The sequence below is a fragment of the Eriocheir sinensis genome, chromosome 70, assembly GCF_024679095.1.
Source record: "Eriocheir sinensis breed Jianghai 21 chromosome 70, ASM2467909v1, whole genome shotgun sequence".
Classification (NCBI taxonomy): domain Eukaryota; kingdom Metazoa; phylum Arthropoda; class Malacostraca; order Decapoda; family Varunidae; genus Eriocheir; species Eriocheir sinensis.
In genome coordinates this window covers 2,514,550-2,530,764 of record NC_066578.1, presented here as the reverse complement: position 1 = coordinate 2,530,764, position 16,215 = coordinate 2,514,550, and the positions used below count along the sequence as shown (strand labels likewise).

General features: G+C 39.8%; 1 protein-coding gene across 1 annotated transcript in view; it reads right to left on the bottom strand.

Annotated features, from left to right (window-relative positions):
- The window catches only part of LOC126988674 (uncharacterized), a 74,276-nt gene that overhangs the window by 2,676 nt on the left and 55,385 nt on the right, over positions 1-16,215 (bottom strand). The window contains exons 6-16 of the mRNA XM_050847029.1: positions 14,206-14,359; positions 12,641-12,701; positions 11,633-12,013; positions 10,866-11,108; positions 10,245-10,407; positions 8,290-8,420; positions 5,577-5,771; positions 4,237-4,434; positions 3,153-3,339; positions 1,864-1,991; positions 123-1,065 (exon numbers count right to left, since the gene is read on the bottom strand). Coding sequence (XP_050702986.1) covers positions 123-1,065; positions 1,864-1,991; positions 3,153-3,339; positions 4,237-4,434; positions 5,577-5,771; positions 8,290-8,420; positions 10,245-10,407; positions 10,866-11,108; positions 11,633-12,013; positions 12,641-12,701; positions 14,206-14,359 — 2,784 coding nt within the window. The remainder of the gene's footprint in view (positions 1-122; positions 1,066-1,863; positions 1,992-3,152; positions 3,340-4,236; positions 4,435-5,576; positions 5,772-8,289; positions 8,421-10,244; positions 10,408-10,865; positions 11,109-11,632; positions 12,014-12,640; positions 12,702-14,205; positions 14,360-16,215) is intronic.

The following is a 16,215-nucleotide window of genomic DNA, read 5'->3' as shown; positions in this document are numbered from 1 at the left end:
TGAGATTTCATGAAACTTGGTGCACCACTGTAAATTTAAGGCTACCAAAGATTATTTGTATGATACATAATATGGATTTATATCTTACATTAAACAAAATGGCGTGTGGTATAAAGCCTTACTTGTTCAGAACTGTTGTCTCCCATTGTGTTTTCCAAATTAGCTCCACTTGGGTGATCAGCATAATTCTGTATTCCACTGACTCCACTGAGGCCACTGTCACTGCCCTCAGAGTCACTGGCTGGGTCCCCAAACCCTGCTGGAGGGGCAAGCACACCTGTCTGGGGCTCAGTCTGTAGGTGTTGCAAGGTGGCCTGTGGGGGCACGGTGCCAGGGTCAGGGCGAGGGTAGTGGTAGTAACTGATGGCTTTCTCTTCACCACAGTAGCCATTTAATATTACTTGAGATCCTACATCCACTTTTTTATCATTTTTGTTTTTTCTTCTCGAATGTGCACTGACGTTAGCAGCATATGGTTGAAAAACATCTTTGGGCCTTTCTTCACTGAATTCCACAAACTTTGTTCTTGGTTCTTTGTCATTGTCTGGACTGTACTCACTGCAATCACTCTGACTTTGGCCGCTCGGCGAGGACCTCTCAAGGTCTCCAATGTTCTGCAGCACGCTATGCTCATCTTCACATGGTATCTTAATCTTATTTATTCCACTACATAAAAAGCTCTCCCTGTAGTCTTTTCTACTTTTGGATGTGTACCCTTGGTTTCTTGTGCCTTCCAGAGTATTTTTAGTACTGAACTTTACCCTTTGAGAGAGGCTAGTCATGTCCTTCACCTTGTGCTGTACTTTTTCAGAATGTTCTTTACGTGCGCCAAAGTCACTAGAACAGTTCTGCACCATGTTCAGTATTGTACATTCCTCACGGGCACCTGGTGATGAGTTTTGGTAGACATCAACGGGTGGCTTTAGTTGAACCACAATTACACTAACAGCCTGTCGAGACCCATAGGCCTGAGCAAGGTCTAGGAGTTCCTTGGCAGCTGACCCTGGCTCGCTCACTCGGCTGCATATATCAGCGGCCTCAGATGGTTCTATCACCTCCCACAAGCTGTAAGGAATGGCATACATCAATTACACACCAAAATTAAGTAAAGGTACTGTATAACTCTCCCCTAATTCTACTGACTAGGCATGACTTTTTTTTACAGTAAAGAAAGCAACTCAATGGTAAAAAGAAAAAAAAAAAAAGTCCACCAGCACTGCTCCGAGGAAAGAAAGTAGAATGGCCAAAAGAGAAGACTTCGAATTCCATGGTGAAACACTTATTGGTTCACTCCTTTCACTTCAATGTTCAGCACCAGCTATGGAATTCAAACTGCCTCCCTCTGGCACTTAACTTCCATGGCATGACAATAACCCCATCCTCCCCTGAACTACCTCTAATCACCTTGCCGTATCACTTATCTCTCATCCTAACTCTTACTTCAAACCATCATGCATCTAGTGGAGTGTATGATGCGCTATATTTCCCAACTGGCGATAAGGACTTAGGCTGTTCTGTGGGAGGAGTCAGAGGACCAACTCATGTCTCACACTGATTAAGACTTGAAGGTGTGAAATCATAAGAGGAGACCAGCTGGAAGGTTGAAGAAAGCCTGGAGACAGTGTGAAGGGTTAAAGAGAAGAGAATATATGATCGTCAAGAGCAGGAGGGAATCGTAGCTCGTCCTACCCCATAAAGGGAAATAAGGAAGTTAAATGAGAAGAAGAAAATGAAAAGAAGAGAAGAAGAGAAAAAAAAAGGAAGAAAAGGAAAAAAATAAGAAAAAGAAGCAAACAAGTTGAAGATAAAGGAAAAATAAAATAAAAATAAAAGAAACTAAGAAGAAAAAGACTTTGCTGATACCTGGCACTAGCAATGGTAATGGCCGAGTGGTGTGGTCCCAGGTGCAGCTCAGTGGTGTGTGGGTCTGGAAGCACTGGGGACTCGGACAGGCTGCACCTCACTCCCTCGCCACACTCGGGGACACTGACCTGCAACGACAACATTAGTGGATTCATCAATAACAGACAGTGCCTTCTACCTATTATCTATCTGTCATTAACTTTTTGTAGGATGTTTCAAGGGCAGGGAAATGTATTAGTGCCAGAGGAGTTGCTTACTGTCTACTATGTTAACCCTGGCGCTCGATGAAGAACATATAGGGTCGTATTTTAAAACATTTCGTCGCCCAAGTTCACATATTTGACAAGGCTTTCGTATGAGTTGAGGGCATTTCCAGGAGTAGTTTTATGACCCTGGTGGTAGTTTGACCCTTCCTCAGTAGCATGAGCTTAAAGGAACACTCATTGGAATCCGATTGATCCCTTCTTTGACCTTTAGAAATAGTTGATGTTAGAAGCGAAAGTGTCTTCCAATACCAGCCATACTAACTACCTAACTATCTAAAGGCTGAAGGGAGTGACATCTATCCATCTCAACTGTCTATCTAAATAAGGCTTATGGGAACAACTATCCAATACATTCCTATGCAAAAAACAATTGGAGGCTTTTGTTCATTATATCAGCTTGGGAAAATAGTGCTGAGAAGAGGTTACAGCACTATTCCACACATTCACTGTCCATTCTATAGCTAACCATTTTCTTGTGGGAGGTGCGGTCTACTTTAACCCGGTAGCAGCAGGGATCATGTTTCTTAATGGTCCCTCCAAGCGAGAAAAATGAGAAAAAATCACCCCTCACACAAACCATTTCATAATACATATCAAAGCATTTGTGATCAGATTATGTATCATCTATTTTGGGGGGTTTGAATCATGGCACAAATTTGGCCCGTCGCTGCTACACGGTCAAGCCACAAATTTGGCCCGTCGCTGCTACCGGGTTAACCATCAACTTCACTGCTGTAACCTCTTATCAACACTATTTTCCCAAGCTGATTTAACCCTTTGGCAGAGGTGGGCAAGTGCGGTACTTAGTGCGGTAGTTTGGTCGTACCACATCACAAAAAATGTACCGCACTAACGCAAAATTTATGAAAATACCGCACTATTGTGGACCGCACTAAAATATCCTGCGGTACTTTTTTGCGGTGCGTACATAGTAAGTTTGAAGGACAAGCTGTACAATCACCTACTGGCAAACAATCACCTACTGCCAAACATTCACTACATGGACCATAATGTATGACTCACCAAGGGGGCCCTGAGTGCAGAGGTGGTGAGGATGATAGGCTTGCCATGGACAGTAGTGACCACGGCAGACACGGGGCCGTAGCAGCAGAGGCGCAGCACCGGCCACTGACCAGGCAGGGTGGGATCGGCTTCAAGGTGAGCAGCACACACAGCCGAGGGAAGCGTGGCGCCCTGGTTCCTCAAGCGCCTGAGTGATCAAAGAAGGACATTAAATGAGGAAAAGAAGAAGAAAAAGAAAAAAGATGAAGAAAAGAAAAAGAAAAAAAGGGAAAAGAAAAAGAAAAAAGAAAAAAAGAAGAAAAAGAAGAAAAGATGAAAAGAATAAGAAAAGAAGAGGAAAAAGGAGATAAAGAAGAAGGAACTCGAGTCGCCTTTATCTCAAATACATTACAAGCAACTTCGTCTCGTTAAAGTATATATACAGACAAGCACCTAAATTAACCAAAGACTGCCAGGTGTAAATGAACTTGAGTCTCCTTGGTCTTAACCCCTTGACTGCAGATTTCCCACAAGAAGACATCACCAAGCTACAGGAATGGAGCAAAAAGTGGCTGCTACAATTCAATGAAGAAAAATGTAAAGTCATGCACCTTGGGAGGGGATATCCAGCACACCAATACCACATGGGAAACACTCCACTATATCCACCACAAAGGCAGGGAAAGACCTGGGAGTATATGTTACCTAGCTACTGGTGAAAGCCAAATCCCTGCCAATATATTACTAACAACTTTGTCTCAGTAAAATACGTCTATAGATAAGAATTGAGCACAGAATTACCCACTAAGTCTAAGTCTACTAAGTCTACCTCACACCTATAGCTATCCTCTTACCTACCTGTTTAACCTTTGGGGAATGAGAGATAGAAGGGAGGTCACACCAGGCAAATGTACTAGTTCATGCACTCTTAAATAATTCCATAATGATCACATGAGCTTTCAAATTCAATGCTACGAACAAAGTCAAAAGTACGGCAAATAACAACGAAGATAAACATACTATAGTAATCACACACAACTTTTCTAATTCACTCGTAAATACAAAGTCAAAAGTACTGTATCAATTAAGAACAAAAAAGAAATACCTGAGAGCCGTGAGGAGAGCATATTTAAGAGCGTAAGTGTGATTGTTCGAACACGCCAACTCCTCCTGCAGCAGATGTGGAAGGCCTGCCAGCAGCGTGCCAACACCACCCATGTCCTGCCCTCCATCAGCCACGGCCACCACAGCCACACCGCCGCTCCCGCCCACATCTGGCACACGCAGCTGCCCGACGGTTAGCCTGAGAAATAGATAACGGTAGAAAATTATAGTGTAGATAACGGAGGAAAATCGTAGTGGAGTGTAAATAACAGAAGAAAATCATAGAGAAGTGTAGATAGTGGAAGAAAATCATAGGGAAGTGTAGTGAAGTGTAGTGGGATGTTTTTTTTTCCGCTCCTTAAGCTCATTTTGTCTCTGTAGTAAAGATAATGAACAAAAGAAAGCTATAGCGAAGTGTAGTGAAACGGCCACAACTCTTACGAAATCCTTGTTTAATGGTGTGCTTGGGTGCTGAAAGGCTTAAATACATGATTCAAATAAATACTTTCTTAGGTTCATGGTACAGAAGAAGGGTCAAACTACCACCAGGATCATAAAACTACCCCTGGAAATGCCCACAACTCTTATGAAATCCTTGTTTAATGGTGTGTTTGGGTGTTGAAAGGCTTAAATACATGATTCAAATCAGTACTTTCTTAGGTTCATGGTACAGAAAAAGGGTCAAACTACCACCAGGATCATAAAACGACCCCTGGAAACGCCCACAACTCTTACGAAATCCTTGTTTAATGGTGTGCTTGGGTGCTGAAAGGCTTAAATACATGATTCAAATAAGTACTTTCTTAGGTTCATGGTACAGAAGAAAGGTCAAACTACCACCAGGATCATAAAACCACCCCTGGAAATGCCCACAACTCTTATGAAATCCTTGTTTAATGGTGTGCTTGGGTGCTGAAAGGCTTAAATACATGATTCAAATAAGTACTTTCTTAGGTTCATGGTACAGAAAAAGGGTCAAACTACCACCAGGATCATAAAACTACCCCTGGAAACGCCCACAACTCTTACGAAATCCTTGTTTAATGGTGTGCTTGGGTGCTGAAAGGCTTAAATACATGATTCAAATAAGTACTTTCTTAGGTTCATGGTACAGAAGAAGGGTCAAACTACCACCAGGATCATAAAACCACCACTGGAAATGCCCACAACTCTTACGAAATCCTTGTTTAATGGTGTGCTTGGGTGCTGAAGTTTTTTCGCCTTCATATTATGGTTAAGGGACATGTATTTCATCCCTTAAGTATAATAAGGATACGTAATATCGTATTTTGGAGGCGCGTAGTGATTCTCAATAATTACCAATACATGATCCTCTATTACCTTGAGTCTCTGCCTATTGCCTCTGCGAATCCCAGGGTCCATGGTAGTGTGCTGGAGGTGCTCTTGGGTTCATGGCTGAGTTGGTGCCCCTTCCCTCGCTGCCAGCTGTGATGGGTGCTGGCGGGCGGCCGTGTGAGGGGAAGTGACCGCCCCGAGCAGCTGGTCACGTCCACAACATTGACAGCTCTCCGGGACCTGTAAGCCAAATCAGTGTTCGTTATAACCACAAGCAATGAATGTGAGGTAGGCTGGGAGGAGATGTCACAAGAAGCTCCACCTGGTAGTACTGGTAAGAGTCCACTTTTTTTTTTTACAGTAAAGGAAGCAACTCAAGGGCAAAAATAAAGAAAACTGAAAAAAGCCTGGTAATCATTGCTCCTATATAAAAGAGTGAGGAGTGGTCAAGAGAGGTCAGTTTCGGGAGGAGAGATGACCTGATACGGATATTATCATCAGGTTCACACCATCATTATTTCAGTTTTTTATTTTTATTTTTTTTACAACATATAGGAGATGGCAACAAAAAGAGTGTAGAGAAAAAAAAATGTTGATACGTTCATATGAAAAAGTAATATAACACAGAAAGTGATATGTATTTGCATGTTATCATTTATCAACCTTCAAATCTCTTCACTGTTATTTAAGTTTAATTTGTAATGTTGATAAGTTTACATGAAAAAGAAATATGACATCGAAAATTATGATATGTATTTATTTGCATGTCATCATCATTCTGTGCATGCTAACAAATTTTTTTTTACCTGTTTATTAAGAAGATAAAACTATTCATATAACTCTTCACTGTTATTTAAGTTTAATTTGTAATGTTAAGTTTACATGAAAAAGTATTATGACAAAAAATTATGATATGTATTAGCATGTCATCACTTATCAACCTTCAAATCTCTTCACTGTTATTTAAGTTTAATTTGTAATATTGATGAGTTTACATGAAAAAGAAATATGACATCAATAATTATATGTATTTGCATGTCATCATTTATCAACCTTCAAATCTCTTCACTGTTATTTAAGTTTAATTTGTAATATTGATGAGTTTACATGAAAAAGAAATATGACATTGATAATTATGATACGTATTTGCATGTCATCATTCTGTGCATGCTAACAATTTTTTTTTACCTGTTTATTAAGAAGATAAAACTATTCATATAACTCTTCACTGTTATTTAAGTTTAATTTGTTGTGTTGATAAGTTTCCATGAAAAAGGAATATAACATTGATAATTATATGTATTTTCATGTCATCATTTATCAACCTTCAAATCTCTTCACTGTTATTTAAGTTTAATTTGTAATGTTAAGTTTACATGAAAAAGAAATATGACATCGATAATTATATGTATTTTCATGTCATCATTCATCAACCTTCAAATCTCTTCACTGTTATTTAAGTTTAATTTGTAATGTTGATAAGTTTACATGAAAAAGGAATATAACACAGAAAATTATATGTATTTGCATGTTATCAATTATCAACCTTCAAATCTCTCCACTGTTATTTAAGTTTAATTTGTAATGTTGATAAGTTTACATGAAAAAGGAATATGACATCGATAATTATATGTATTTTCATGTCATCACTCATCAACCTTCAAATCTCTCCACTGTTATTTAAGTTTAATTTGTAATATTGATGAGTTTACATGAAAAAGAAATATGACAACGAAAATTATATGTATTTGCATGTTATCAATTATCAACCTTCAAATCTCTTCACTGTTATTTAAGTTTAATTTGTAATGTTGATAAGCTTACATGAGAAAGTAATATGACATCGAAATTTAAGGTATGTATTTTCATGTATAATTCCTGTGTTACTCAACTTGTTACTCTGGGACTGTATTTCCAGATGCCTTTCACTCTCGCAACTATATCCAAGGGCCACAAACAATATTAGTTAGGTTTTCACAAATTTTTTTCATGCTTATAGTTTAGCGGCCTTGTCAGACTTACACTAGGCTCATAAGACTATCCATGGAAACACCCACAACCTCTATGAAAGCCTTACGAATTGTGGGTGTGTATGGCCTGAAATGTATGTGACTATGGACCTAACCCTAAATCTTGATCCCTCTTTCTCATCTGTTTATCCCTCAAATAGTCCTCTATGCAAATATGGACCTAACTCTATATCTTGATGGTACCTCATTCTCATCTCTTTATCCCTCAAATAGTCCTCTATCCACTTCTGAGGGGCTAACTCATGGGGCTGTGAGGCAGAGGTAACAGCTATTGCCTTAATTAACCTCTTGACTGCGGATTTCCTACAAGAAGACATCACCAAGCTACAGGAATGGAACAAAAAGTGGCTGCTACAATTCAGTGAAGAAAAATGTAAAGTCATGCACCTTGGGAGGGGATATCCAGCATACCAATACCACATGGGAAACACTCCACTATCCACCACAGAGGCAGAGAAAGACCTGGGAGTATGTTACCAGGCTACCAGTGAAGTCAAAATCCGTGCCAATCACAGTGAATGGGTTAAACAGTTTTCTTTCTATCATAATTCTAATGTTCAATGACACGGGCTAAAGGCTTAAATTTCGCTTAATGTAATGAAGTATATTGTGTGACCTGAAATCCTCTGTCAAGGTAGAGGGCATGTACTAACCTTGATTCAGTATTTATCATTCACTTATACAATTTTTTTTTCCAAATGTACTATTGAAGCATTGATATCACTTACTTGCACTTGGTGAATTGGTGGTGATCAAGCGACAGAGCTGTGTTGCCGGAGATGTCCAAGGCCACCAGCCCCGGCGCCACCAGCTCCTCCAGCTCAATGTGGCCCAGCATGCAGCGAGAGGCATCAACGACCTGGGTGTGGTGTGAGTTGCTGTAGCTTGATATACAGACACTTAAGCTTCCAAAGTCTACTGTGGAAAATCATTCTGTGCATGCTAACAATTTTTTTTTACCTGTTTATTAACCCGGTAGCAGTGACGGGCCAAATTTGTGGCTTTACCATGTAGCAGCGACAGGCCAAATTTGTGGCTTTACCGTGTAGCAGCGACGGGCCAAATTTGTGGCTTTACCGTGTAGCAGCGACAGGCCAAATTTGTGGCTTTACCGTGTAGCAGCGACGGGCCAAATTGTTTTACCGTGTAACAGCGACAGGCCAAATTTGTGGCTTTACCATGTAGCAGCGACGGGCCAAATTTGTGGCTTTACCGTGTAGCAGCGACGGGCCAAATTAGTGGCTTTACCGTGTAGCAGTGACAGGCCAAATTTGTGGCTTTACCGTGTAGCAGCGACGGGCCAAATTTGTGGCTTTACCGTGTAGCAGCAACAGGCCAAATTTGTGGCTTTACCGTGTAGCAGCGACGGGCCAAATTTGTGGCTTTACCATGTAGCAGCGACAGGCCAAATTTGTGGCTTTACCGTGTAGCAGCGACGGGCCAAATTTGTGGCTTTACCGTGTAGCAGCGACAGGCCAAATTTGTGGCTTTACCGAGTAGCAGTGACGGGCCAAATTTGTGGCTTTACCGTGTAGCAGCGACAGGCCAAATTTGTGGCTTTACCGTGTAGCAGCGACGGGCCAAATTTGTGGCTTTACCGTTAAGCAGCGACAGGCCAAATTTGTGGCTTTACCATGTAGCAGCGACAGGCCAAATTTGTGGCTTTACCATGTAGCAGCGACGGGCCAAATTTGGCTTTACCGTGTAGCGACGTCAAATTTGTGGCTTTACCGTGTAGCAGCGACGGGCCAAATTTGTGGCTTTACCATGTAGCAGCGACAGGCCAAATTTGTGGCTTTACCATGTAGCAGCAACGGGCCAAATTTGTGGCTTTACCATGTAGCAGCGACGGGCCAAATTTGTGCCATGATGTAAACCCCCCAAAATAAATGATACATAAATTTGATCACAAATGCTTTGATATATATTATGAAATGGTTTGTGTGAGGGGTGATTTTTTCTCATTTATCTCGCTTGGAGGGACCATTAAGAAACATGATCCCCGCTGCTACCGGGTTAAAAAGATAAAACTCTTCATATAACAATTTCATATCAATTTAGTTGCTGTAGCTTGACATATTTAAACACTTGTACTTCCAAAGATTATTCAGGGGAATCATATTGTACACCTATTTCTTTTATTGTTCATTGAAAAGATAAAACTGTGCATAAGGCAGTTTCATATCAGCATAATCAGGAATTTTTGAAGATATCGTAATTCATAATAAACACACATTACGTCGATGGACCCAGTGCATGGTGCCTTAGATTTCTCATGCTGTAAAGTGCCTGTTTTAACTCCTTGACTGTGGATTTCCTACAAGACATCACCAAGCTACAGGAATGGAACAAAAAGTGGCTGCTACAATTCAATGACGAAAAATGTAAAGTCATGCACCTTGGGAGGGGATATCCAGCATACCAATACCACATGGGAAACACTCCACTATCCACCACAGAGGCAGAGAAAGACCTGGGACCATATGTTACCAGGCTACCAGTGAAGGCGAAATCTGTGCCAATTGCAGCAGACGGGCTAAAATGTTTTCTTTTAAAAGATATAAAAAAAAAAAATAAATAAATAAAAAAAATAAAAAAAAGAGAAAGGCATCTGAAAAGGTAAAAGAGAAATGAGCAAAAATGTAGAGAGAGGGTAAGATCGTGGCATATGAAGTGACCTCACCTTGAGCGCTGACAGGTGAGCAAGGCGAGGCAAACTCTGCAGGGGATTTGAGTGAACCTTCAGGACCCTCAGCCTGGAGAGGCGAGACACACCCACGGGCACAGAGGACAGCTGGTTGGCGGAGAGCACCAGCTCCTCCATCAGCTCCCAGGACCACACCAACCTGCAACACACCACACACTCATTACTAGAAATCCAGTTATACAGCAAAACACTTTTTTTTTTTTTTTTTTACAGCAGAGGAGACAGTTTATATAAAAAAATATAAAAAAAAAAGAAAACAATAATGAAAAAAAAGCCCACTACTATGCATATCATTAACCCCTTGACTGTGGATTTCCTACAAGAAGACATCACCAAGCTACAGGAATGCAACAAAAAGTGGCTGCTACAATTCAATGAAGAAAAATGTAAAGTTGGGAGGGGATATCCAGCATACCAATATCACATGGGAAACACTCCACTATACACCACAGAGGCAGAGAAAGGCCTGAAACTATATGTTACCAGGCTACCAGTGAAAGCCAAATCCATGCCAATCGCAGCGGACGGGTTTAATAAATATTAATACAATGCTTAAAAAATCTAGCACGTCTTGATATTAGATCCAAGAACATTTACTTGTCATGTAGGCTGGTGATCCTGTTATAGGGAGCATGAAGAATTCGCATTGCCCTGCAGTGCTGCAAGGGGGAGAGGTCCCTCAGTCTGTTTGCAGCAGCGTACAGCTCCTGAAGAGACAGCGTCACTTTGGGGCTCCCAATGTGCTCCTGCTGAGTGTGGATGGTCCCTCGCTCCCCCTGGCCCTCCGGTAGGCCTGGCAGGACACTCAGTTGGTTGGCACTTACATTCAGCACTCTCAGCCTGTTGTGGGATGTGAAGAAATGCTTTGTAAATAAACACTCCAATATCCACCATTGAGGCAGATAAAGACCTGGGAGTATATGGTTGGTATTATAAGACATTTTCGGTTCTCACATCAACTATTTCTAAAGGTCAAAGAGGGGATCAGTCGGGTTCTAATGATTGTTTTTTTAGGTTCACGGTGCAGAAGAAGGGTCAAACTTCCACCAGGGTCATAAAACTACTCCAGGAAATGCCTAAAACTCCTACAAAAACTTTTCTAATATATGAACTTGGGCGACGAAATGTTTTAAAATACGACCCTAAGTTACCAGGCTACCAGTGAAAGCCAAATCTGATATGTCTATAGATTCATTATTTCACAGTGATAATTGAATACTCACTTTTCACCATTAGCACAGTAAAGTATCAATTCTCTGTTGAATGTCCGTATCACAGCCTTGGATATAAGAGTGCCAGTTTATAGGAGTGTATATGACATGCATGCAGTCATATATATAAATACAAAATACAAAACAAATCACCTGTTGAGCCAAGAAAAGAGGTTGGAGGGCAGCGCAGGTATCTTATTGCAGTGGAGATACAGGACCTCCAGGGAGCAACACTTGGACTCCTCGAGCAGACCAGGGGGAATGTAACTGTTGTCCCCTCGGCAGGACTCGTGGATACCGTGGTGCGTCCTGTGTGAGGGGTGAGCATAGTAGGCACTCCGACAGGGGCTGAGATCTGGCTGTGGCACCGGGAAGGCAGTCAGGCAGTTGTGGTGGGCCGAGAATGTGTGGAGGCGCCGCAGGTGGCCTGACGTGAGGAAGGCCGGGAGGGATGAGATCTGGTTGTAACTCAAATCAACGAGAGTCACTTCTGTGCTTGAAACCAGCCACGGCGGGACGGCTTCCAGTTGATTTCTGCGTTCAGTAAAAATAGATGAATATAAACGACACTTAGTAATAACAATACATAATACTAATACTACTAATACTACTAATAACAATAATTTTAATATTAATAACAAAAAATTTCATAATAATAATAAAGACATAAGAACTACTACTACTACTACTACTACTACTACTACTACTACTACTACTACTACTACTACTACTACTACTACTACTGCTACTACTACTACTACTACTACTGCTACTACTACTACTACTACTGTTACTGCTACTACTACTACTGTTACTACTACCATTTCTACTACTACTACTACTACTACTACTACTACTACTACAAGCTCTATTTCACTCTGGGACATACAAAAATAGAAATACAGGAAAAAAATGAATGAAGGGACTGCAATATTGTAATAGTTCACTCAATGGCAGAATTTCATGATACACAAATTTATATACATAGATGAAAGATGTAAAATGCCTCACCCAACACTAAAAAAATAGGACTTTGCACATAAAACTGCAGAATGTCTACTAATATCCTACATAACACTACAGAACATCTAATACTTGTGACTGAACTAAATAGCAAAGGGTATATCAAAACAGAATGTAGCATAACTGTGTGAACCTTACCTTGAGAGATTGAGTCTGGTCAGCCCTTGTGGGTGATAGCGTACCTCCAGCATTGTTAAGCCTTGAAATGAAAAAAAATCCTCATTATACACAAGCAAATAGCAATACATGACATAGGTAATTCAAATGAAGACATGGCAATGGTCAGGACATGTATGTAGGAGAGAGAGGACAACATACGGACAAAAAGTGATATACTGGGATATAACTGATATTGAAAAGACCCAAGAATGAAGCAGAGGATGTGGTGAAATTAAGAAGTATGAAACATTTACTTTGAAATTAGAATCTAAAATCAATATGTAGAACAGAAACGTATGAAAACACTTGGGAAAGACACAAATGGTAACACTTGAGACACAAAATATGCAGGGGTAGGCGGTGGCTGAGTGGTTAGCGTGCTGGGCTCATATTCACCACGCTATGGACAACGTCGGTACGAATCCCCACGCTACCACCTGGGATTAGATGAACCCGCTTCAGAGATACATGAATGGAAACACTTGGAAGACACGAATGGATACACTTCAGAAATACACGATTGGAAAAGCTTTGCACAACAGAGATACCATTAAATAAGAATGTAAATGCTTGGGAGAAACATTAGATATATTTGGGAGAAGGAATATGACCAGCTAGTTATCAGAAATACACGATTGGAAAAGCTTTGCAGAACAGAGATACCATTAAATGAGATAAGAATGAATATGCTTGGGAGAAACATGAATAGAAATATGACCAGCAGTGAAATAATACAGGTAGCAGCTAGTTATCAGAAGTACACGATTGGAAAAGCTTTGCAGAACAGAGATACCATTAAATGAGATAAGAATGGAAATGCTTGGGAGAAACATTAGATATATTTGGGAGAAGGAATATGACCAGCAGTGAAATAATACAGGTAGTCCTCGAGTTATGACGTATGTGACTTCCCTTCCTCCCCGGAAAAAGCCCTTCGAGTATTATGGAAGGAGAAAATAGCCGAAGAGGTTTTACAGTCGAAGAGGTTGTCTTATGGTACGGCCGCCAGCCCCGTCGTAACTCAAGGGCTCCCTACAGACTTAAAGGGCCGTATTTTTAAACATATCCCGAAGCACAGATATTTGACAAGGATTTTTCGAAGGAGATTTGGGGGCATTTCCAGGGGTAGATTTTTTAGCCTGGTGGTAGTTTGACCCTTCTTCTGAGCCATGAACCTACAAGAACACTCATTAGAACTCGGTTGGTCTCCTTTCCGACCTTTGGAAATAGTTGATGTAAGAAGCGGAAGCGTTTAACCCGGTAGCAGCGACGGGCCAAATTTGTGGCTTTACCGTGTAGCAGCGACGGGCCAAATTTGTGCCATGATATAAACCCCCCAAAATAGATGATGCATAAACCGATCACAAATGGGTTGATATATATAATGATATGGTTTGCGTGAGTGATGATTTTTCTCACTATTCTTGCTTAGAGGGACATTTAAGAAACATGTTCCCCACAGGTACTGGGTTAAGAATACCAAGCTAAGGATGCTAATGATGATGATGATGGTAATGATGATGCAACATGCGGCGGGTACTGACGGTTGTTGGTAGCGGAGAGGTGGACGAGGGCGGCAGCATGCAGGGTGAGCGAAGTGAGGGCGTTGTTGCAGCAAGTAAGGGAGCTGAGGGACGAGAGGCAGGATACGTCGAGGCTGGTGATGCCATTGTCGCTCACGTCCAGCTCAGTCACGTTCTGGAAACAAAATTATTATTATTATTATTATTATTATTATTATTATTATTATTATATTATGTGACTTTCCAAACTCTGTGTCAGGAGGGGAAAGAACTGTACATTTGCTTCTCTACAAGGGCGGGCTGTGAGGCAAAGTACTACAATATTCCATTAAAACTATTGAAATAAACTCGTATGGAAATATAGCACATGAAAGCACCACTAACCTTGGTATATATGGAAACGGAAGCTCAATCTGCCTCTCGACATTTAATTTATGCGATTTCTGCTAATTGATTGTGGATAATTCTTAGGAGACACCACTGCTCATTTCGTGTGTGTTCAGTAGACAGGCCTACGAGTTACGACACACACACACACACACACACACACACACACACACACACACACACACACACACATAAAAAAAAAAAACGAGCTAAAACATGGTAGGAATATAATTTTTTCCTTATTTCGAAAACGATTCTCACACCAACCTAAAAACAATACTGGTTAAAATTAAATAAGATTGAATAAATAAATAAACAAAACCTCCAATTCTTAATCCTCAAATGCTAAGACATGTTAACGAACGAGTATTCTTTTTTTTTTCCTTATTTCACAAACGTATTTTCACACCAACCTAAAAACAATACTGGTTAAAATTAATTAAAATATAATAAATAAATAAAAAAAACTACAATTCTTAATCCTCATATGCTAAGACATGTTAACGAACGAGTATTTTTTTTTCTTATTTCACAAACGTATTTTCACACCAACCCAAAAACAATACTGGTGAAAATTAAATAATATAGAATAAATAAATAAACAAAATTCCGATTCTTAATCCTCATATGCTAAGACATGTTAACGAATGGGTCTTTTTTTTCTTATTTCCAAAACGATTTTCACACCAACCTGAAAACAATACTGGTTAAAATTAATTAAAATATAATAAATAAATAAAAAAAACTACAATTCTTAATCCTCATATGCTAAGACATGTTAACGAACGAGTATTTTTTTTTTCTTATTTCACAAACGTATTTTCACACCAACCCAAAAACAATACTGGTGAAAATTAAATAATATAGAATAAATAAATAAACAAAATTCCGATTCTTAATCCTCATATGCTAAGACATGTTAACGAATGGGTCTTTTTTTTCTTATTTCCAAAACGATTTTCACACCAACCTGAAAACAATACTGGTTAAAATTAATTAAAATATAATAAATAAATAAAAAAACTCCAATTCTTAATCCTCAAATGCTAAGACATGTTAACGAACGAGTATTCTTTTTTTTTCCTTATTTCCCAAACGATTTTCACACCAACCTAAAAACAATACTGGTTAAAATTAATTAAAATATAATAAATAAATAAACATACCTCCAATTCTTAATCCTTATATGCTAAGACATGGTAACGAACGGGTATTCTTTTGTTTTTTCCTTATTTCTCAACGATTTTCACACCAACCTAAAAACAATACTGGTTAAAATTAACTAAGATAGAATAAATAAATAAACAAAACCTCCAATTCTAATCCTTATATGCTAAGACATGTTAACAAACGGGTATTCTTTTTTTCCTTATTTCCCAAACATAAGAACATAAGAACATAAGGAAATTGACCTCTCATTTTGGCCACTCCTTTGACCTCTATTCAGGAGCAGTAAGTAGCGGGTTTTTTTTTATAATATTTTTTCTCACGCCATTGAACTGTCTCCTTAGCTAAGAAAAAGAAAAAAAAAAGATTTACACATCAACCTGAAAACAATACCTTACGCTTCACAACTGTTCATGGAAGGCTGGGGTTGATGAAAGACAGATGGAGGAGGAGGCGGAGGAGGAGGAGAATGGGGAC